This window comes from Neopsephotus bourkii, unplaced genomic scaffold, assembly GCF_033783945.1.
Source record: "Neopsephotus bourkii isolate Nb327-2 ecotype Australia unplaced genomic scaffold, CSIRO-AGI_Nbou_v1 NB_1630, whole genome shotgun sequence".
Taxonomy (NCBI): Eukaryota; Metazoa; Chordata; class Aves; order Psittaciformes; family Psittacidae; genus Neopsephotus; species Neopsephotus bourkii.
In genome coordinates, this window is record NW_026902105.1 from 10,221,638 (window position 1) to 10,244,305 (window position 22,668).

Below are 22,668 nucleotides of genomic sequence, written 5' to 3' on the forward strand. Positions count from 1 at the left end.
AGGAATGAAAGTGCCAGGCTATCAAAGGGGAAATCTGTCCAGCATTTAGCATCTATTTTCCATTGCATTCGTTGTGCTGAGGCCCAGACGCACATGTTGTACTACTGTGAAATCACAGCGTGATTAGATGTAGTCATTTAAATAAAACATGATGTGGGTTAACCCACTGCTAATAATTTTGATATTTGGGAAGCAGCACTGGCAATAGATTGGGTACAAGAAAGAGTAAAATCACTTTAAAAAAGAATATTACTCTTTTCCTCTCTACATAGGTAACTGATGTTAGAAGTGACTGGTTGTGGCAGATGGTGCTTGTGGGGAGTTTATATTAAGTAGAGAGCAAGCTCCTGCTGAGCATCCTTCAAGAACTATAATCAGTCAGCCCGAGCTCTCTGCTGATTTTTGTAAAATGTGATTCCAAATGTTGGGAGTCTTTACAGTATTTACAGCTTATAGTGAGACTCTTTTGGGAATAAAGAATTCACATGTAAGCTTACAGACAAAATAATTGCCTAGTTTATTTGGGTGAAAATGAATTTTAGGACATTCATGTAACTGGAACCTTGCACAGAATCTGGAAAGAAGACGAAGGAGCTCATTCAGAAACTAAGTAAAAATATAGAGTAATTTACTTGTCCTTGAGGATTTAATTTCTTCAGAAGCAACTGAAATTTTAGACTGATGTGTGCTTGATGCAGTAATGGTTTATCTAGCAGGAAGATACCTTTTGAGTTGTACAGACCCTTGGGGTATTTCAGAATCCATTTCTAAGGATTTGCTCTAAGCTAACCCCAAAATGCCACAGTGAAAAGTGAAAATTATTTTTATCACCTTCATGCTTATGGGGAATGATTGAAAGTTTCTTGTGCATTGTGAATTACTTGGTTCCTAACTACGTATCAAACAGTGAAGTAGTAGACTAAAATCGCTCTCCTTCTGGATGGAAGAGGTTTTAATTTCCAGTGAATTGGACAGAGGAGGGTAAATGGACTCAGACCTTGCTGTGTTCTGAAGCATTGTTTGTATTTAACTTGTTCAGCAAGTCACAAGGTATAGTCCTGTCCTGAGAGTGTGTAGAGCATACTAAAAAGCAATAGATATTAGAAGAGGAAAAAATACCTGTTTGTTTATCTATTAGTGTTGCTTTTTTCTCCTCACAGTTCACTCTATCAGGATTATTGCAAGAACTTGTTACTGGCTCTAAGCTGAGTGGTAGGGTGCTGGTAGAGTGGGAAGAGAAAAGGTGAGGGGAGGTTAGATGTTTCATCCTGCACGCCTCTCCTGCCCACCAGCCATTCAATCCCTGCCTGCAAGAATAGGGAAATCCTGAAAGCAGTGTGTGGAACTGGTCAGAAATCACGCACCAAGAGAGCTTTCCTGGAGAACAGCAGCAGTGAGAGATCTTGACTTCAGTGAACTCTGCTAATTCGCCTGGCCAATAGATTCTTTTCCTTTGTTTACCTTGTCACTCTGCCCGGCGTTAATCAGATGCTTTGAAAACAGGCTTCGATTAAGAGAGTGTTTTGGAGTTTTGTTAGAAACCTCCACTTGAACTCCTAGGTCCAGAGTGTCCCATTCCTGGATGTATTCTCCCACGAGTAACACACTGGGCTGGTCCTTCCACAACAGACCACCTCAGTGGGAATGGATAAGTCATTCTCTTGACAGATTCAGTTCTCGGTGTCTGCTGCCAGCTAAGATCTACTTTTATCCAGTGTAGACCTAAGTGAATGGATTAGAATCACACCAAGACATTTGTTATTTAGTTTTCCCAGTTAATTATTTCTTTAGCTGTACACTGTGAGATCTTATCTGTTGCATTTTTCTAATGATGTGGAAAGAAACATCCCTGGCAACCTCAGTGTTTGTTAGCAACAATAACGCTTTCTTGGTGCCACAACTGGCCATTTGAATTGAATTAGTGATTTAAAGATTAAGGAGGTCTACAGTATGTAATACCAGATAAATTAATAGAATTTTGTTCTCTTCCATATTTACATAAATACAGGATCTTGGGAAAAATCCCAAACCCAAACACTGATTGTTCACAGCACTCATCTCTATTTTAATTGTAACTAGTTCACAGCAGTATTTGCTGGTTTTATTTCAGCTAGTTTGAACATCCTTTGATTTTATTTTTATGAACTGAGGCTCAAATAACTTGTGTCTGGCTTCTGAGTGCTCAGGAAGTAGCTGGGATTCTGCAAAATAATATTAAAAACTAATGATTCAGGATGGGTTTTTAATCTCATCCCCTCCCTGCTCAGTTACTTTTGTAATATCTGGGTAATTTTGTCAATTTGAGGAAAAATGTGAAAGCTGTAGTAAAAACTATGCTATGGAGCTGCTGCCTTTCAGATGCTGTGAAAGTGTAGTTATTCAACTACTATTGGGTGTACTTCAGCTCTTATGAAGTCGTGCACAAACCCTGTGGCTGCTCACTACATCCCACTATGATTAAAATACAATAAATACCTCAGCTGTCACTGGGAAAGTCACTATTCTCAAGTACAGCTTTATCCATATTCTCTTCCTGGCTTCATATGAAAGCATTAGTTAAACATGTGTTATCAAAAGCCACATGTTTACAGCTCTAATGGCAAAATTCCAATGGAATTATATGGAACTTTTTCCAGTTGAGTCAATTATGTATCTTTATTTCCAATTTTAACTTCATCTGTATAATAAAAGACCAAATCATCCTGTGCTATTATACAATATGGTTGCAACTGAATATTTTGGAAGGAGATTTTTTGTAGCAGTTTAATTTTTCTTAATTGCAGTATTTAATTGCAAATATTTAATTGAAGTTCTCCTCACAGGACAGTATTCCCTTAAAGACATAAATAAATAAGCAATACCTAAGCTTTCCTTTCATGCAGAAATCCTAGACATTAAATTTGCCATAGAATGTGTTCATGATCTTGGCTTTGGTTTTCATAACTGGTGCTATCAGAGGTGCCTTTAGTGGAGTGTTGGAAATAATTGATTTCAGTTGCTTGTGATCTCCATGGGGCTGAACCCAAGCCATTGCTTATTTTGGATGGGGACAAGACATAAAAAAGTGGTTAGTGTGAAGGGGAGAGACAGTTTGATGGTATTGCTGAAATATGTCCAGAGCACAAATACAAAAGTTACTAGAATTTGAAGCCACTAACTCAAATGGCAGATTTTGATACATACTTTTACCCCTGACAGTGATTAACCATTGCAGTAATTTAGATGCAGGATGATGTCTTGTCTAGTGGACTTTCTTAAGCTAAGCTCCCATGAAATGCAAAGATGACCTTGATATAAAGTGAAAATAGGTGAATTTTGAATCTTCCATCACTTATAGGAGGGAGCCATTAACTATGACCAAGAGGTCTGTGAATCTGTTAACTTACTCCTATTAAAGACCTTTGGTGGAAAGTCCATTAGGGAAGCCCACGGAGCACTCAGTTTTAACTCATGTGAGATTCTTGCTGCAGTGTTTATGTTCTCTTTCACTTGGGTAAACTTTACTGGAAATAAGACTAAAAGAAACCTGAAACAGACTTGTATCTTGGCCTTCAACATGTTTGCTTTAGGAACTTGATATCCATGTGATTTCAAAGGTTTGCTCTGTGCAAGAGCTTCGTAACTTGTTCCAGAATGAACATTTTATTCTTAGCCTGAGTGGATTTGTTCCATATTTATAATTCTTTACTGCAGTTTATTCTGTGAACATCACATATGAGTGTGTGTTCTTGTGCATGTAAAGAATAATAATTGAGTGCATGGAAGGCTGTGATTTGAAAACATTGTGACCATTGTCTTTGAAGTCACCATGTCATGTTATCGTACAGTAGGATGACAAATGGCCCTTGTACTAAACATCTGTGTAGATTCCAGATGGTTGTCATGGGCCAGTCTTCTTATGATCAAAGCAATACACACATACAGACTTTGACTTTGCCATTTGGCAAGGACTTCCTTTCAGGTCATGTATGGTAAAAGACAATTTAGACATGTTTACCTTGTTAAAAGTCCTGCAGCAGTAGTAGTGAATTGCCACAGAGGAGTCTTTCCATATGTTTGAAGCAAGCTATGGATAAGCAAATATTAGGCACCTGGAAACTGCATTTGTAATGCAGGACAAGAGGTTTGCCTGAGAAACTTGTCTTTAAAATGAGTGGAATTCAGTTGCTGATCGCAGATGCTGTAGTTTTTCTGGTAGGCTCTCCCAGGAATACAAATGTAGGTTAGAACATACATATGCCCCTGGGGACTGCTTCCTACGTACACTATACAATGCAATCATTCACCAAAGGTTCTGGATAGCCCTTCTGACTGAAACTGCAGTCTCTGCTAACCAAATGCTAACAAAATGTCAAACAGGAGGTTCATCCTGGACTTTGATGACAGTCTCTGAGAGCAGGAATCCCATGTATAGCATTGCTATGAATCCCAGAACAAAAGATGTTAGCAAATTTCAAGATGCTTAAGTCATTTAAATACTGAAGACCCATTGACCTTCAGTGAGATTTAGGATATAGGGCTACCAAAGGTCATGGGTTTAAAATTCCTGAAACCTACCTTTTGGACACTTTATAATCCGGAAGTCTGAAACAGTCTGTATAAGATCAAGCAGAGGAGGCCCTCTATAGACGTATGGGAGCAGCCTCACATTCACAAGCCCTCTTCCTCATGGGGACACCAATACCTGTTGGAGGGACAACATAGCAGGGCATAACCTGGAGTGCATTTATGGTAACTTACTTCTCCAAGTGATAGAAGGAGACAATGAAGAAAGGTGCTGTGCTGGACCTTGAACCTTATCTTACAGCTCCTCACCAACAAGGAGGAGCTGTTGGAGAATGTGAAGCTCAAGGGCAGCCTTGGCTGCAGGGACCATGAAATGGTGGAATTCAAGATCCTTAGGGCAGTTAGGAGGATGTAAAGCAAGCATGCTACCCTGGACTTCAGGAGTGCAGACTTTGGCGTTCTTGGATGGGTATGTTGGGATAAAACCCTCGAGGGAAGAGGGGCTCAAGAAAGTTGTATGAATGAAGAAAAGCCTGCCGTAGGAGAAGATTGGATTCAAGATCATCTAAGGAGCCCAAAGGTGCACAAGTCCATGGGACCTGACAAAGACATATTTGTGAAACCTGAGGGAAATGGCACAGGTCTAGTTGCCAAGCCATTATCCATCATACTTGAGAAGCTGTGGCACTCAGGTGAAGTTCCTGCTGTCTGGAAAAGGCAAAATATAACCCAAGTTTTAAAAAAGGAAAAAGGGAAGGCCCAGGGATCTATAGGGCAGTTAGTCCCATCTTGGTGCCCAGCAGCATGATGGAGCAGTTCCTCCTGGAAACTCTGCTAAGGCACATGGAAAATAAAGAGGTGATTGGTGGCAGCCAAGATGGCTTCACTAAGCAAATGGTGTCTGAGAAATTTGGTGGTATTCTGTGGTGGGGTTACAGCACTGGTGAGTAAGGGAAGAGCAAATGATGTCTGCCTGGACTTAGGCAAAGCGTTTGACACTGTCCTGCACAGTGTCCTTGTGTCTCAACTGGGGAGACATGGATTTGATGGGTGGACTAACTGGTGGATAAGGATTAGTTGGATGGTTGCACTCAAAAAGCTGCAGTCAATGGCTTGATGGCCACGTGGAAATCAGTGATGAGTAGATTTCCTCAGGAGTGGGTATTATTAACATGTCTGTCAGTGACATCGCCAGTGGGATTGATGCACCCTCAGCAAGTCTGCTGATCGCACCAAGCTGTGTGATGCGGTCTACACACTGGAGGGAAAGGATGTCATCCAGAGGGACCTTGTCAGGCTAAGGAGGAGGGCCAGTGTGAACCTCCTGAAGTTCAACAAGGCCAAGTCCTGCACCTGGGTCAGAGCAATCGCAAGCACAGATACAGGCTGGTCAGAGAAGTGATTCAGAGCATCTCTGAGAAGACTTGGGGTGTCCCCATGGCAGAAGAATGTGGGGGGATTGAAAGCAGATGGTCTTTAAGGTCCCTTCTAACCCAGATCATTCTACGATTCTATGGAAAAAGCTCAGGAAGTTAAAAGAAAATATGGCTCCTTGCAAAACTAAGGTGTCCTCTAGATGTTTTTTTCCTAAGAGGTAACAGTTACCTGAGTAGAAGGGAAGGAAGGGGGCCGGTCAGTTTAAATTGCAGATAGTACCCCATCAAGGGCAACAACTGTTTTCTTTCTACGTTGCTTTCATGAAGGTGCTCTATACTGGCATTGACTCTGAATGTGTGGAAGTTGTGAAGCAGTGAAAGCAATTACCAGTGCTGCGAGGTCTGGAAAACGGGGAATATCACACAAACCAGCCTGGATTTGGAGTCTTTGAACCATCCAAATCAAACACAGACTTTATGAGAGTTTCCAAGTCACTGGTGGAAACTCAGGTTCTGGAACTCATGGTTTTGACACCTACTTTAGTTTGACACCACTTATTGTGATCGCTAGGTATAGAAGGAGTTTTTATAGGATGCCATAGTGGTGGCACAGAAGGAGATGGAAAGCTGAAAGAAAGTTGTACCTTCTCTGGATTACAAGATCCACGGTTTCCATGGATCAGACCCAATGATAGAAATGTAGGGCCACGAGCAAGCACAGGAACACAGCTCAATGGCCGTACATGCTGGAACATCAGAGTTTTGTGAGTGGGAAACTTAGATTGAGCTTCGGGGAGGCAGATTTTGACTGTGCTGAAACTCTTGCATTTAGCAGGACTGCGGTAACCTGTGCTAAATCTCTCCATTTATGTGTAGAACCATCTGATGCTGAACCACTGTTTGGTGGGTGAATGTTTGAAGGAAAATTGGCTGGAGCATTAAAAATCTGGCTTTTCAGAGCCACACAGGAATTTATAGACAGCTTTGTGAGGCTCTGAGGATTCTTCTGACTTACAATAGTTGTACCTTGGTATAGTCGAGAGGCAGCTTTCCAGCAGGAAGTGCAGCCTGGAAACTGGCCGATGCCTCTGCATGCCACCCCGATGAAACCACCATGTCAGCAGGAATGTTTGAGACCCCAGGAATGCCATGTTTCCTTTGAGAGGCTGTCAGGGAAAGGATGGAAGAAGAACCAGATGATGCTTTATTTTTACCTCCTTCCTTCTCTGCCATCTGTTTTTAGACGAAAAATAGCATAAGGAACTATAATACTGGTTAAATAATAAACACTGCACACAGTTTTGATCAAAATGTGACTCTGATGAGTACTATTTCTCTAGGCTTACCAGGCGAGAAAGGAGAAAGAGGCAATCCAGGTGTTGGAACACAAGGACCCCGAGGCCCACCAGGATCTACAGGTAAAGTTGTTACGTTAGAAGCACCCAATTAGACCACTGTGACCCATGTGCAAAGCAGCTGAGACCAGCATGGCTCTGTCCTCTGCTTCTAAGGCTAAGGTGCAGAAGAGACAGTAGTTCAGGCCCCTTAACTTATGTCACTTAATGTCACAATATTCTTACTATGTAATATGATGTTAAGTGCCACATGATGGTGTCATCAGTCACACAGGTATTTCCCTTTTCCCTGTGCTAAAGTGCTTCTCCAGAAACTTCTTTTAATGTTTAAAATATTATTTTGCAGAAATGAGGAAAAAAATTAATCTGGATTAACTGCATTTGTTTTCTTATTGACTCCAAGTCATATCTGTGACTCGACAGAGAAATGTACATTAATTAAGCACATCAATCACACGGATTTATATTTAGCTCCTGAAAAAAGCAAAGGGTGATACCCAGGTCCTGTTGAAACAGTTGTAGAATTGCATTGACTTCACAAGGATATTGTGGCCATTAGAGCACCCATATGAAGGCACAGCATTATCCAGAAGCTCTATGGAAAGTGAGATGGGGAATCAAGAGCTGCGCAGGCATCCAGGGCTGTCCTACCCCCATGGAACTGCCTTTCCAAACATCTGATGCTTGGTGAAACATTTCTCTAGGATAAATTCCTGGCTAAAAGCTGTCTCTGGCAAGGAAGATGAAGCAGAGGCCAGAGAAGGAGGCTCAGCAGGAGCAGGTCTCTTCTCTGGCTGCTGCTTCATCTTTCTTGCCAGGGGAAGGCTGCAACCGTTTCCTCAGCTTGCCCGGGGGAGTCAGAGCCAGGATGCCTAGCTCCTCCGCTCAAGCTATCTCCTGGCAGTGTTTGTAGCACGCTCAGTGCCACGGTTTCCAAGCCTGGCAAGGTGGCCTCAACTCCCTGCTTTTATGAAAGACTCAACTCAGATGTTTCATCTCCCTCTTCTACACAGGACCTCCAGGAGAAAGTCGTACTGGCAGCCCAGGACCACCAGGTTCCCCAGGCCCACGAGGTCCTGCTGGGCACACAGGACCCCCAGGCTTACAGGGTCCTTCTGGCCCACCAGGCTATTGCGATCCATCCTCCTGCGCTGGTTATGGCATGGGAGGTGAGTAGCCAGGAGTCGGGCAGCTGCTGTTTACAGAGGTGGGGTTGATATCTTCTAACAGCCAAAGTAAGATGGAGGCTACAGGTGAACCTCGTGCTAAAACAGGGGAGCTCCCTACACTCCATGTCCAGTGCTCCTGTTCTGTGGGACACAAAGAGAAGGTGACCCCAGCACAGTGACCAAAGGAATTCCAACATCCAGTCCCAGCCTCTAAAACAGATCTCGCGTAGTGGGTTTTCATCCTGTACATGTCTGTGTAGTTGTATGAGCCTTTTCCATCTCCATGGTCTGTGTGTTGAACCCCCAGCTCCTAATGTTCGTGACAGCAGAAGTTTTACATTTGTTTAAATTCAAACATGTTGCTCAACTTCCCCGTTTGTGTGCCTCTGAATGGCATGAAAGCATGACCCTTACTAAACCCCTGGTAGTGTAACCTGACACAGGGATGCACGTGTCCTTTATTAACCAGTGAAGCAATCGGGAGAAAATGATCCTTTCTGCATCTTCTCTGTATCCTACATTTCCTATTTCCCATCTTATAGCACGGACAGACTCTGGGAGGAAGTTAACACAATTACCAAAAATCATGTCGCCCAACCTAAAATCAAACTCTGTTAGTAAAGCACTAGTTGCTACAAATGTTACACATATTTGTTTGATGTTTATGGTTTAATCTGCCTGTGATTTGTATGTTTTACTTACCTGAATGTTTTTGTTGTCGTCTCTTCCTGTCCTTTTCTCCTCACTTCCCCTCCCCGTTGTTCCTTTCCTGTTTTAAGGCCCCATCCCTTACAATGGCTACCAATCCAGAAGGTGAAAGGCTCATTCTGGTTCAGGTGTCATTTGGCTGAAGGTCAGAGATGGATGCTGAACTGCTCTGTGCTTTCCGTCAACGATATTGACTACCACTAATGAACTCACTAGCTGCTGTACATGCACTTCACTTCCTTGCACTGCGAAAAATTATTGCCTGACCTATTTTTGCCCGTTAATCATGTATTTTAGACCATAATTGGAATAAGCTAAAGCAGGCAGATTGTGCAGTGTTTAGTTAGCACAGTATTACAACTGGACATTTGACAAATTCTGGTGGTGGTTTCCAACTAACTTGGCTGTCTGTTGGTGGGTTTCCAATTGCTCCAGCTTATTAATTTTGTTAAATGTTTTCACTGTTCCTTCATGTGAATAAAGGATGTGTATTTAAAAGATTCTATATATATACTCACACACACTATATATAGCTATATATAAAATGTCAATTTCCTAATGAGTGCTTTAATTTTCTACTCCCCTTCTCCTGTGTTAACCGTATGAATACTCTTGGTGGTGGTGGGTTAAGGTGGATACGGTGAGCCAACTGATCAAGACATCCCAGTAGTGCAGTTGCCACATAACTCCTACCAAATCTATGACCCTGAGGACCTTTATGATGGTGAGCAGCAGCCGTACGTAGTTCACGGGTCCTACCCCTTACCATCCCCATACTCTCAGTCCTCCTATCCATCACCGCATCTTGCTCAACCAGAGTTTACTCCTGTTCGGGAAGAGATGGAAGCCGTTGAACTGAGATCCCCAGGAATTAGTCGCTTCACAAGGAAGATAGCCAAAAGGAGCATCAAGACTCCAGTACGCAAAAGGGTGAATGGAAATGCACCCTCTCAAAGAAGTGGTTAAACAAGGGAAACATTTTCTGTGCATCCGGCCTTCTGTTCAGGTGCCTCTCCTGCCGCACAAGGTGTTTACAGCCTTTATTAATAAAGAAAGGAGGAAAGAATTGTACATGACCAGTTGACACAAGTAATGGTAATTATCTTGCATGCCAGAAACTTAGTATGTTAGTGGGTTGGCGCTAGATGATGATGAAAGGTCACTTGTTGACCCTTCTCTGGAGTACTGTTTCATACACTATTCAAACTGTATCTAAAAAATGCAAGTTGGTTTACATAGACCCATTCAGAATAGTTATTGTTTTGTTATCCGTGTTTTTCCAGTTGATTATGTTCTGTTAGTTGTGGATGAATTGCTTTACTAGCAGAGTAACCTGACTACATTCACTGGCAAACACCACATCATCAGGTTTCTTTGAACCCAGCTTATTACCCTTCCGAAGTGTTGTGCTAATGGACTATTTTTTTAACCCACATTATACAAATACACCAGAATGTTCCATGGGAGCACACTGATAATTTATTGTGAACCTCTTTCCTTTCTGTTTTGTATGCAAATAAAAAGTGGCAAGCTTTTATACATTAAGGCTGTGTTTGCTGGATTTTTAATTTGGAACAACTGTATAGATCTTCAGGGGGCAGAATGCAAATAAAACATATTTTCTTTTTTCAACACTTTTGAACAACAGTTTTTGTTTTAAAGAATAGAGGCACTTAGTATAAGCAATATTTAGCTCCATTTTCAGAATTATATATAAACAAGTGTAGAGAGTAACTGTTAGGTGGTCGTACCATCTATGCCTATGACATTTTGCATACTGACATGCCAAAGTCAAAAGACCAGCAGGTAGAGTTGCAAAGGCAACATGGATCAGCTAAAGAGGAAGGAAAAACCCCAACCCAGCCACTCAAGGAGCACAAAGCAATTTGTCATGTTAAAACAAACGAGGTAAATTATGAAGTGACTCAATGAACAGCGCTGAACAGCATTGTAGAGACTGAGCATTGAAGCAGGATTTAAAAGCAGAAGCTCAAAACTGTTCATTTAAATTGAAAGCATAGGTTTGGAACACCTTTAATCCAGCCCTCTAAGGTCATGGAGAGGCATGTGGATCCAAGGGCTGTTTCTGGCTCAGCCCTGACTGGGCAGGCTCAGTTTCTGCTCAGCAAGGAAAAGACCTGTCAGCTCTTGCTTCTGGCTGCTGTCAGCAGTGCTCCTACCTCACCAGGAAGATGACAAACGAGTGCCTTTAACTGGCTCATCTCAGATTCTGGGGCCTAGAACTGAACCTTGGTGGTAACACAAACCACTTGCACACATACTCAACATGCACAGCTTTGCCCATCCCAGGGCAAGGTCTGGCAAGGTGCCTGTACACCTCGCTGTGCTATGTTTTGTTTTTCCACTACTTCTCTCACCCCCAACTACCACCACTTTCTTTGAGAAAGGTGAGAAAAGTTGAAGAAACATGAGTTGAATGTCATTTCCTTATCTGGACTTGCATTTTAAGCAAAGTTGGTAGAAGAGTACAACATAACTAATGGACTTTATGCAGCTTAACCCGTTTACAGGATACTCAAGCACCACATGAGCACAGCTGTGTGCACATGTGTAGGTACCATAGCCTGGCACATGAAGCTGACATTCAGAGAGGTCTTACTGAAATTAAACACAGGTTATGGCTCCATCATGTGATTAGTTTCCCTCCTTGCACTTGGCTGTGAAAATGTAAGATACCCCAAGTGTAACCTCTCTCTGCCCCCTCCCTGGCCGGCATGCTCCACACCATGTTGTACCAAGACCTTATGGAGTCCCAACCGAGACACACCAAATCATAGCTCCTCTGGAAGTGACTCTGAGAAGGTGACTGATGAAAAATCAGCATTGAAGCAATTCTGCCTGTGTTGTCTCAGAAGGATTTTATGCCTCAAGTTACAGTTCATTATGGACTTTCACCCAAGACAAGTTGTCACGCAACACTATACCCAAAGATCAGGTTCCTTTAGGACCAGGAAGGGTGGTAGGGCAGAACCACGGATACATGGAAGACAGCACAGCCCAGACAGATATAGTCAAACTCATGAAAATAAGGCAATCACTCAGAGTTATTTGCCCTGTTTTTGAAATGGACATTAACAGCCTGACCAAAGCCCTGAGTGCACCCGTGCTGCACAGTTGGTGTCACCCAGCATGTGGCCCTCCCATGGTGGCTGCCCGGGCTGGGGGAGCAATGTGAAGTAGCTGCACCCTTGGGCACATGGGGAGTCTGGGTACCCTGGCTTACAGGGTCCTTGGCTGTGGGACACATGCACCATGAGCTCTCAGTACAACTAGATTCTGCCCTCCCACCATATGGGATGTACTTGCAGTGAATTAAACAAAGGAAGAGATTACTTGGGGGCAATAAAGTAGGCACAGTTGTTAAAATTCTATAACTTAATTTATAGACTGAAGCCCAAACTTTAACAGCATCAGCTAATTTGCTTTAACTTCATAACGACATTTACTGGCACCCCGCTAACCAAAATGCTCCATGCATCATTTGTTGTATGCTCACTTCCTGGGTAAACCTTGGCAATAAAAAGTTACTGGTGGGCACCACCAAGTTATAAAAATATTAGTCAGGATTTGTATGTGTGCCAAAAAGACGCATATGGTCAACATTTTCTCCAAAAGCCAGGCTCTGAATAAGCAGGAACGGCTTCTGTTTTTCCAGACAGCCTAAGAAACTGAAGTTGCTGACTGTGAAGTATTTAGCACAGGATGAACAGCTGATACCACCCAGATCTTCCCAGTAAAGTGTGTGTAATGTGTCCTTATGCAAAAAAAAATTATTTTAACCTCTTGCTTTTAAAAATACTTTTACTCATTCACCAAATGTGTTTACTGACTTGGAAATTAAATCTGCGTGTTCACTGGACAGGAACATTTCCTGGGATAAGCCCATCTGAATGCCAAAGAAATGCCTGATAACCCATTAGTTCATATGATGAAATATGGTTATAAATAGACCAGTGTTTTCCTTCCTATATAATGTTTGTATAAAACAGATATAGAAAACACTTGAGGGCTTTCTGTGCACAAAATAATGAACTTCAGGGAAATAATCTGCAGAAGCGAAATAATTTTAAACTTATTTTTGCATCATTCAACACTTACTCCAGTTTCCTCATTTGGTTTTCATAATAAATATGCTGCTGCTTCATTCTTTAACACATTCTTCAAGTGAGGAAGGCGTGTTCCTGTGACTTGAATCAAAATCAGATTTGGGCTTAAAGAGGGGAAAAGAAGGAAGACTATCTCCATATGATCTGCCTTTACTGTCTGTTATTTCAGTGAGGTCTTTAACAAAATCTGTGCTGGGCTGTCAGAATCTACTCCTGGGGAGGAACAGCCACTTAAGAAAACACCCTGCACAGCCCCAAATGGGTGGTTCAGTTGGTAAACAGCACTGTAAACCCAAAGTGTGCCATCTGTAAAAGCTATGACGGGGTGTGGGTCTGCTTGCCTGCTTTCTATGGCAGACAATGTTACAGGTAGCAACTTTCCTGCTGACAACCATGTAATGTCCCCATATCAAGAACGAAACAGTAGTAGGATTATATTTCATACCATTCGGCAGCTATAAAGTAGGAAGAGTCAACCTTGATTCTGTCATTCAGCACACTATTGACGTGAGAGCAGAGCAGACTTAAAAAGAGTCTGAAAAGCTGTGAGATTATAAAAAAAGGTAGCTCTTGTTCTGTTCATTACTTGCGTACATTCATTGGGCAGTTCCTGGAGCATACTTTCCCTACTTACAGTCTGCTGTTTGGATGCAGTCTAACAGACAGTGTCTTCATTGAACATCATGCTGTCCTTGCTGCTCTGCACTATTCCAGCAGTAAGTTCTGCTGGAACTGAAATGTCTCTTCCAGCATCCAAGAAGCTCCAAACTGTAAAATGCTGCAGTCTTCCTCCCTGCAGCAAACAATCCCTCTGTAGGCATAAACTGACTTCCTCTTGACTTTATTTTCAGCATTCTAAGCACACTATATGGTACACCTTATCAAAAGATGGCCAAAGCTTGAGGATGAAAAATTACAGTTGGTGACCAGTACATGAGGAAGAGACTGAACTACAGGCAAAGCGTGTTGTGCAGAAAACCTCTTTCTAGAAGGCTGCTGAACCCTGCAAGATAAACTTCTGTAGGACATAAAAAATGGCCATCCTAAATGTCACTGCCTCCTTATTCCTCCAAGATGTATCTTCTAGTAATAGTTTTCTTCCCTCTACCATCACTACAGTATGAACACACATGTATTTGGTACTTGCCCTGCTTTCTCTGAAGAGCTGTTTTTCTAATGCCACTTGGCTCTGGAATAAATCTGATTTTGCTCACTACCACCCCAGTAAATTCCATGGGTACATTCACCTAAAAAGAGAAAGACACTGCAGGCCTGCATAGACATGCATGTAGTAACACCTCACCATGAATTTATCTGATGCATATGCTCTGCATTCTAGAAGAGGCTTTCCGAGAATCACATAATCTATTACAGAAGCAATAAACGGCTCAAGCCACTGGGGTTTTTTACATCCCACCAAGAGAGAATGAGTTCTATGTGAATAATTCCCTTTTTCTGAACTGAGGCTGATATTCTGCCGTTCATCAAGCTGCATAAGAATGGACTGATCAGCTCTTTTACTAGAAGTACAAATAAGATCATTTACCAACGGTACGCCATTTGTGGGAGCTCTGCAACCACGACTGCTCTTACTGCATGGAATTCAAGCTTTGCAACCTTTAGTGCGAGATACTTAAATTCGGTAAACAGTTTACAACAGTAAACACCCATGAGGTGTAAATATTCATAAAAAATGTATCAATTCTTTAATAATACTGTTAAATCAAGTGTAATTAACAAATTCCCAATCACACACCAGAGTACAGCTGGCACTAACAACATAATATCTATTCTTAACTGTTTCAAATACAGTAATGTTTATACTCTTTCCAAATAAAGTTTGCTAACACCCATCAGAAACATTCTGTACAGAAGGATTTACAGAGATGCACAGACACTTCCATGGTAGAAGAACTGGTTTTCAAGAAGAAGAGACATTTCTGATGGTTCTTCTTCCATTGTTGTTACTTCCATCGAAAATCTTTAGGTCTGGAAATAAAAAACAACAAAAAATCCTTTAGTAAATGTATTGGAACAGCAGAGACTTTGGTTTAAGGATGCAAGAACAGCCACATCTATTTTTATTTCCTTATTCTGGAACTTGAAGTATTGTGCTAAAGAAAAGTAACGGTATTTTTTGGAGTACACAAAAAAGACAAACAAATCAGGTTGCTCAGACCTCTACGAATTTACAGACAACAGGGCTAGTTGGTCAAGGTGTTTCTTAAGAGCCACTCCTACTTTCCTAAACAAACCAAAAAGCATTCTTAACTGAACACAGTCTTACAAGGATTTTAAACACCAGTATTAATTTCTCTCTGCTTTTAACAAATGACTAACCTGTGCATAAGATGGCAAGTTTTAAGTTAAAAGCACAGTACACCACAACACTGCTGGAATAATTAAAACCAATGATTTCAACCTAAAAACCTGCTTTGCATCTTAAAGTTTCTGCAATCCTGTCTGCTTGGATGGCAAATGTGAAAAACATGCACACAACTGGCTGCTGTTTGTAATCCTTCACAGTCCCCTCTTCAGTCACGTCACTCACTCTGCCTGCCACACACCTACTAGCACAGAAGCCATGTTCTCCCTGAAACCACAAGGTTCAGACTAGGAAAGAGTTTTAGAAGAATGCTAAGTTTGAAGGCTAGAAGCAATTTTACATCCCTAACAGGTCCTGGAGAGAAGTTAGGGTTCTGCCCAGTTGCTTAAAAAAAACCCAAATAGTGCAGGGTGATGGCTTCTGACATGCTCAGGACACAACCTGCCTGTGCTCAGCATGAACGGGCTGCTCCTCACAGCATGCTGCACCGCTGACTCACACTGCCTGCGACAACATAACCTGTTATCAGTACAGCAGACCTTCTTTTCTGACTCTTCTGACTGCTTCTCTTATACACAAACCAAAACAGGTCATGTGAACTGCCCCTCACTATTGAACTGAACAAGAGATGTAGTAAGAAAGGTTTTGGAAACATGTAATGGGACACAAGGTCAGCAGATTTACTGTGAAGTTGAATGAAAACAGCCTGGAATACAAGAAAAGCTGCAATTCACAACAGCTAATAGCAAAGCAAGCTAAATTTACAATGGTGGTAAATTTTATCATTAATTTTGTTCATAAATGCAAATTAAAAGCAGACAATGAAGTCATTCATGCAATTCTTGTACAAGCCTGTAGGTTCTCATGTGAAAGCAACTCCAGAATTCAGTCTGTGCTATTTCAAGTGTACTGTATAAAATTTGATGATTATATGAAATTTAAATAACAACTATAAAGATGAGCGGGCAGTCCCACTGTAATGAATTGTAAAGCTTCTCTGTTTTCCACTTTAATTCTATATTAACATTTGGATTTGTATCTTTTGTGCATGGAAGAATTGTTATAAGCAGTAATACCTGAACAGTCTCAACATCTGATGGCTTACAGGCACTGGGAAGTCAAGTCACGTTTCCTAGAATCCCGGGTTTCAGTACTCAGACATATTCCATGCTTTGTTACTCAGATCTCACCCCTGCATACCAGAATATATACTTGTATCACATTGCCTGTGGTGTGTTAAGAGTTGGAGTTTGAAAAATTCTCAGCAGAGACTTAAAAGTTTTACCACCACATCCATCCTAGACAGGTGGACCTGTGCTGAAAGATTTTACAGATGCCGCATGGTGAAGACATCATTGTCTTGGAGCTTACAGTTATTACTCTTTTTTATAGGCCTGTTTGGTCTCTCACACATTGCTCAAAGGACTTTGTATTTTTACTTGAATGGCATATTTAAAACTTCAATCTCAGGTTAGGCTGGAGTGCTACAGACTTTGCTCTGGGTGAAAATCCAATTACTTTTTTTGTTCTTGCTTGTAATCTGCATTTCACCCTTAATGCTCATTGTCTTAAAAGTTAAATGCATAAAACGCTGCACTTTTCGTTTACAGTCTTACAAAGCTAATGAAGCTTAAAGGCAGGATTTTCTACACTAAAACACTTGTGTGAACAAATACAAAAGTTTTTAAAGCCTTTTCTACTGCCACAGTAGGCTTTTATGCTGACGAATACTTGCCTGTTGAGGCCACAGATGCTGCTTTTAGAGTCCTTGGCACTAGGAAAGCTAAGCCTTGAAAAACACTGCCTTTGGCAAAAGAGTTATAAATATTTTGTCAGACAAAGAATATGAACCCACAAAAAACCTTGTCTACTCAGAGAGAATTATGTTACTTGTGAACACCAATAGGTAACTGCTCATTGATAAATGACATAAATCCACACAAGAGTGTTCTTCAACGGCAGCACTTTTGCCCTTCCCCAGCAAAGCACCAAGTTAATGCATTTGGAACAAAGGAAATAGTATCTTCTAGAAGAGATGGTTCAGAAATTCACCCAAAGGCAGGACTTCACATACCTGCTTCTCTTTTTTTTTAATTAAAGGTAACATTAGTGGGGGGGAAAAAAAGTGCTGCATACTAACAGCAGGCTCCAAGACAAGGGGAAACAGGAGGCAGAATGTGGGAAGTAGCATCTCTGAAATCTGCTGCAAGGCAAAGTATAATGGGTTCACTGAAAATACTCAACTTTGCTCTGTGCAACAAATGTCTGCCATTAAAACACGCAAAAAAAATGCATCCCCTAAAATTTTATACTGCACATAAACTGTGCACAGTCCAATGAATACTACGCAAAATACTCTGCAAATTAAATTAACATCCAGTTACACCATGCCTCTCAGTGCTTCTCTCTCTTGAATACTTTAGCACTGAGCACCTCAGATCTGAGGACTGGGCGAGAGAGCTGTGATTGTTCAGCCTGTAGAAGGAAAGGTTCAGGGGCATATCATCAAAGAAGTGAAGGTGCAGAGAAGATGGGGCCAGGTTCTTTTCAGTGGAGCCCAGTGAGAGGACTAGAGGTAATGGGCACAAACTGCAATGCAGGACTGAATATCAGGAAACACTTGTTTCCCTTTGAGACTTTTACTGTGAAGGTAACCAAGCACTGGAGCAAGTTGTCCAAAAAGGCTGTGGAATCTCCATCCTTAGAGATAATCAAAAGCTGTCTGGAAACTCTCCTGAACAAGTGGCTCTAAGAGGCCCTGTTTGAGCAGAGCGGTTGGACAAGATGACCTCCAGAGGTCCCTTCCAGCCAACTGGTCTGTATCAGTAACAGAATAATGCCATCAGAACTGCTTTTCAGACAAAACTGTAGATGTGTGAAATCTGCGTAGACACTGAAGACAGAATTCACAACGGCAAGCTTTAGTCTAAGGAGACTCCTCAAGTCATCCCTATAGTCACTGAAGACAGACACGGCTTCCCCTGAGTACTTAAAGTAAAGATCCATTTTATTTATACCAAATGGAGCTTAAACTACCTGTACTAAATTAATACTGAAGTTTAGTGACCATACGTGTGTCTCCCTAACAACCAACCACCGACTCTAACGCACAGCACTTTTTGCAGCTGCATAAAACAAGGTTATTTTTAATCTAGGTCATCTCCCTGATGCTCTTTATTCTCTTGCTACACAAGCAGAATGGAAAGGCAGGAAAAGTGATGGATGATACTTGAAAAGCAGCCTTTTTGCCAGAAGAAATGCTCACGAAGCTATGACCTCAGCCTCTGCGTATCTCAGATGGCAAACAGAAACTAACAGTACAAAAACACCTACTTAGATAGCTCCAACTATGATGGGACCCTTCCCCTCCCCGATATTCAGTATTCTTTTCCAATATGATGTGAAACGTGCTCTTCCTAGGGTATTTTTCCTGTCAAGTAGACAGAACAGAGAACCTTTCCAGAAGTTAAATGTTCAATTTTCAACTCCTGGAGTGAATATTTATTTCCATCAACTCTGAACAGACTTGCTGCACAGTTCCATCTTTATTAAATTCTTGTCAGCACATTCCAACAAAGATGTTTCCCTTTCCCTAGCAATGTTTTGTGGAGGCAAAACAGCCTCAGAAAAAAATAAGGGGGCAAAGAGGGAGGTGTTACTCTGTGTAGGCCAAATCTAAGTATCACCAATCTGCATTACACTGCAATATCTTGATTAAAAAAAAAATAGGTCAACTTCACTGCCTTATTTCTCATGTGAGAGAACATCTTGTAATACAGCTCCTAGAGCACGCAGATGAAAAACAGCATTACTTACCTCAAAGAAATAAGGTTAAGGCTCTAGGGTAAACTTGACACTATTTTATATGTAGAGAGGTTAATTCATAATCCTTTGCAGCATTTTGATTTTCAGGCAATCCTTTAAAAATCCTTATTTTTTTAATAAATCAGAATACTTCTTCAAAATAACATATTTTAATCCAAATTATTCTGGTTCTTTCAGAACTTCTAAATGCATTGGGACTAGCTATGATATAATTTAGAATAGATGCTGCTCTTCCTTCTTTCAAAAGAAGTCACACACCCACCTAGTTTTGTCAACCACATGCTGCTGATAGAATAGCATTTGATAACATGACCTCATCTTTCAAGCTCAAAAAACCTGGACAGTCAACTCTTCATAAAGACTCGGAATAGTTTTGTTATGTTGCATTGTTCAAGGCGCTTCAAAAGAAATTATACAAAGTCAGATTTTATGGAGTTACTACAGTCATTTGTATGCTCACAGGCGTGTATTCATGACTGGTAACGAATGGTTTCAAAGCTGCCTCTGCTAAGGAATAATACCAGCAATGCTGCAGAAGTGACCTGTCAATACCTGCTCTTGACTCAGCAATGCACACCTGGTTTGGAGGCTTTGAAGATCTCAAATGGCATTTTTGTCTTCACCTGCGGGCAATTATCTCACCGTTGGAGAACATGACCCAGGGAGCCAGAGTTCCTTGTACCTTCTGCAATCTCACCACAATAACAATGAGTGTTCAGAAGGGACTGTGTCAGCACTGTAAAAGGTCAGTGCCTTAAGGCTAACTAACACTGCACACTAATGAACTGAGATGAAAGCAGTGGTACAAGAGCAAAAGTTGAAAAGGGTTAGAATTCTGTGAAGATTTCACTGTATCCATGACTGAGAAAAAACACACTGCATATACATTATAACCCCATAAAAATTAATAACCACCCTGTAAGAAAGGCACATCCGTCTTGTCCATTCACAGCCTGTACAGTGCTCCCTGTTACTTGAAAAATTTCTTGTCTGGTAGGATTCCCATTCTCATGGCTTATCCCTCAAAAAAGTCTTAATTCAGAGTTACAAAATGTTTTAAGAGTATCTCATGCCAGAGGGTTTTAGGTCTGTGGCTTTATGATAGGGTTTTTTTTTCCAGTGGCTTTCTGTCACCTTTCTTCCCCTGTTTCCTGCAGAACAGTGTACAGTTCCCCCAGCAGCTGAATGAGCGTCTTCAGGATGACTGTGGAGTTTTACAGAAGCTCTTCATGATTTTCCTACACAGATTTCAAGAATTCCAAGTAACAATAGGGATAAAAATCTCTCCAAACTTGGCTGAAAAACTAGAACACTGAGAGAAATGTATTTTAATTGGTGCTGAAGTACTTCTAAACCACCCCAAATTTGTTAAGTAGCTCACCAATGACTTCCACTGGCTCATAAATGTGTCTTTTAGGAGCATTATAAACAAGATTTGTAACAGGAAAGATCAGGGAAGACTGATTAGTGAAAAGACTTTGTGGACTGATCACACCACTTAGTATCTAGCCCTCTGCTACTATTTGGTCCAATTACTCTGAGTTAGCAGGCACACTGGGTCTGTACTACTGTAATGCTCTTTGTATTTATAGGAATCACAATCACAGGAATGTGGGATTATTGCTAACTGATGACAGTCGGCTGCTTACACAGTATAAATCCATGGCTCATCTTTCATGTCCGCTTATTAATGGAAACACAAGTTTTTAACCTCTTCTTATAACAAAAGCTTCATGATATATCTTGCATAAAACTGTTACACAATACAAACTGCATGAAATTTGTGGTCTGTCTGGCATACTTTTTAAGGTTAATTTATGAATACAACTATAAATTTTTATAAAGTATGTGAAGATTCATTTTTATAGACAAACTTGAAAGACAGACTTCAACACAGAGCCAGAATTTATTGTAAACACAAGAGGAATATGTCTATTTTTCAGGTATACTTAGCAAGTTGTGCCAAAGTCAACAGCTAGTAGGTTAAGTGCACCATAGCTAAAGGGGATTTCTGAACACACTTCCTCTGTTTGACTAATCACACCAGTAAATAAACCCCCAAGGATCAGACATGGCTGTCATTCTCTGTAAAACCAAATTATGTGGTTACACTCAAATATCAAGAAGAGTTTGGAGCTGGGAGGGGGGGAGTTGAAAACTTTTTCTACTCAAGATGTACCTACTATCCCAGGGTAGCTCTATGCCTCTGGTAGAATCATTAGCGAAACAGCTAATGATATTCAAACTAGGTATTAAATTTCCAATAACCACTTGGCCTATTCTTAGCCATGAACTTCTTGCTCTGCCTGGGGACAAAAGAACCTTTTCCATATTGGTGTAGTTCTCATGCAGACCATCATCTTGGCTAAAAAGCACTTCTACATGTATAACTTACTTCACTTGAAGAATAAACCACAGTAACAGGAGCTGCGTTTAGTAACAAAACAGAGCAAGAAAAGGTGCCTTCACTGATACTGTTATGCCAGAAGAGCTAGAGTGACTAACCCTTTCCTGTGCACACAAAGCTTAAGATGAATCGTTTGTGGTCCTTAACTGTAGGATGGATATTTTTCTACAGGAAGCTAGCTCTTATTTTAATTTTTAAAACATGTCTATAAATCAAGTCATCCAAACAGATGCTAACAATAATTTAGGTACATTTGTGAAATTAAGAATGGCTTATTACAATTTAAATTAAATTGGCTACAACACCAGTTTATCTAAAAACATATCAAGTAAAACTGAACTAAGCTGTTTAAAAATTCCTGTTGATCCCAGATTTTGACCTGGATTATACGAATTCTGTCTGGAAAATTATTTATGTTAAACCAATGCAATGTTTGTGTAAATTTCATCTCAGTGAGAATTTTTGCAAATGCAAGTTTTTTCTTTAAGTGATATATTCTGCTAAAACCTGTAGGACTGTAGCAATAACAGCACTGTACACTTGGCTTTGTCCAAGTAATGACATTATTCTTCAAATAAACAGAGAAGTGGGTAAAGGAATGGTGAAATCCTTTCCAGACTTACTGTCAGCACCAAAAGTCAAAAAAACAAATCTAGACATTCTTAAAGAGCAATTAAAAATTAATTCTAATCTCATCTATGCAAGTAGTTCAACAGTATGTATACAATCATTCTCAAATTGCTTGTCAAATTACCACTAATTTAGTTTCTCTTCTTGCATATGAGATCAACAAATTTTATCAGGAGAAAGTAGCTTTGGAACTTTCTTTTCTGAGAGACTCTTCAGACAGCTGAGGAGAGAACACCCAG

General features: G+C 40.9%; 2 protein-coding genes across 3 annotated transcripts in view; one reads left to right on the forward strand and one right to left on the reverse strand.

Annotated features, from left to right (window-relative positions):
- The window catches only part of COL14A1 (collagen type XIV alpha 1 chain), a 117,470-nt gene extending 106,811 nt beyond the window's left edge, over positions 1-10,659 (forward strand). The window contains exons 46-48 of one of the 2 annotated variants that reach the window (XM_061373461.1): positions 7,223-7,300; positions 8,251-8,406; positions 9,186-9,621. In XM_061373461.1, coding sequence (XP_061229445.1) covers positions 7,223-7,300; positions 8,251-8,406; positions 9,186-9,223 — 272 coding nt within the window. In that variant the 3' untranslated portion in view covers positions 9,224-9,621. Of the gene's footprint in view, positions 1-7,222; positions 7,301-8,250; positions 8,407-9,185; positions 9,622-9,745 lie in introns of those variants that run through there. The other variant, XM_061373460.1, reaches the window with a different exon arrangement.
- A 4,270-nt stretch (positions 10,660-14,929) lies between these two features.
- Positions 14,930-22,668, reverse strand: part of MRPL13 (mitochondrial ribosomal protein L13) — a 35,960-nt gene continuing 28,221 nt past the window's right edge. Inside the window, exon 7 of the mRNA XM_061373463.1 lies at positions 14,930-15,230. Within this exon, the coding sequence (XP_061229447.1) occupies positions 15,206-15,230 (25 nt within the window). The 3' untranslated portion in view covers positions 14,930-15,205. The remainder of the gene's footprint in view (positions 15,231-22,668) is intronic.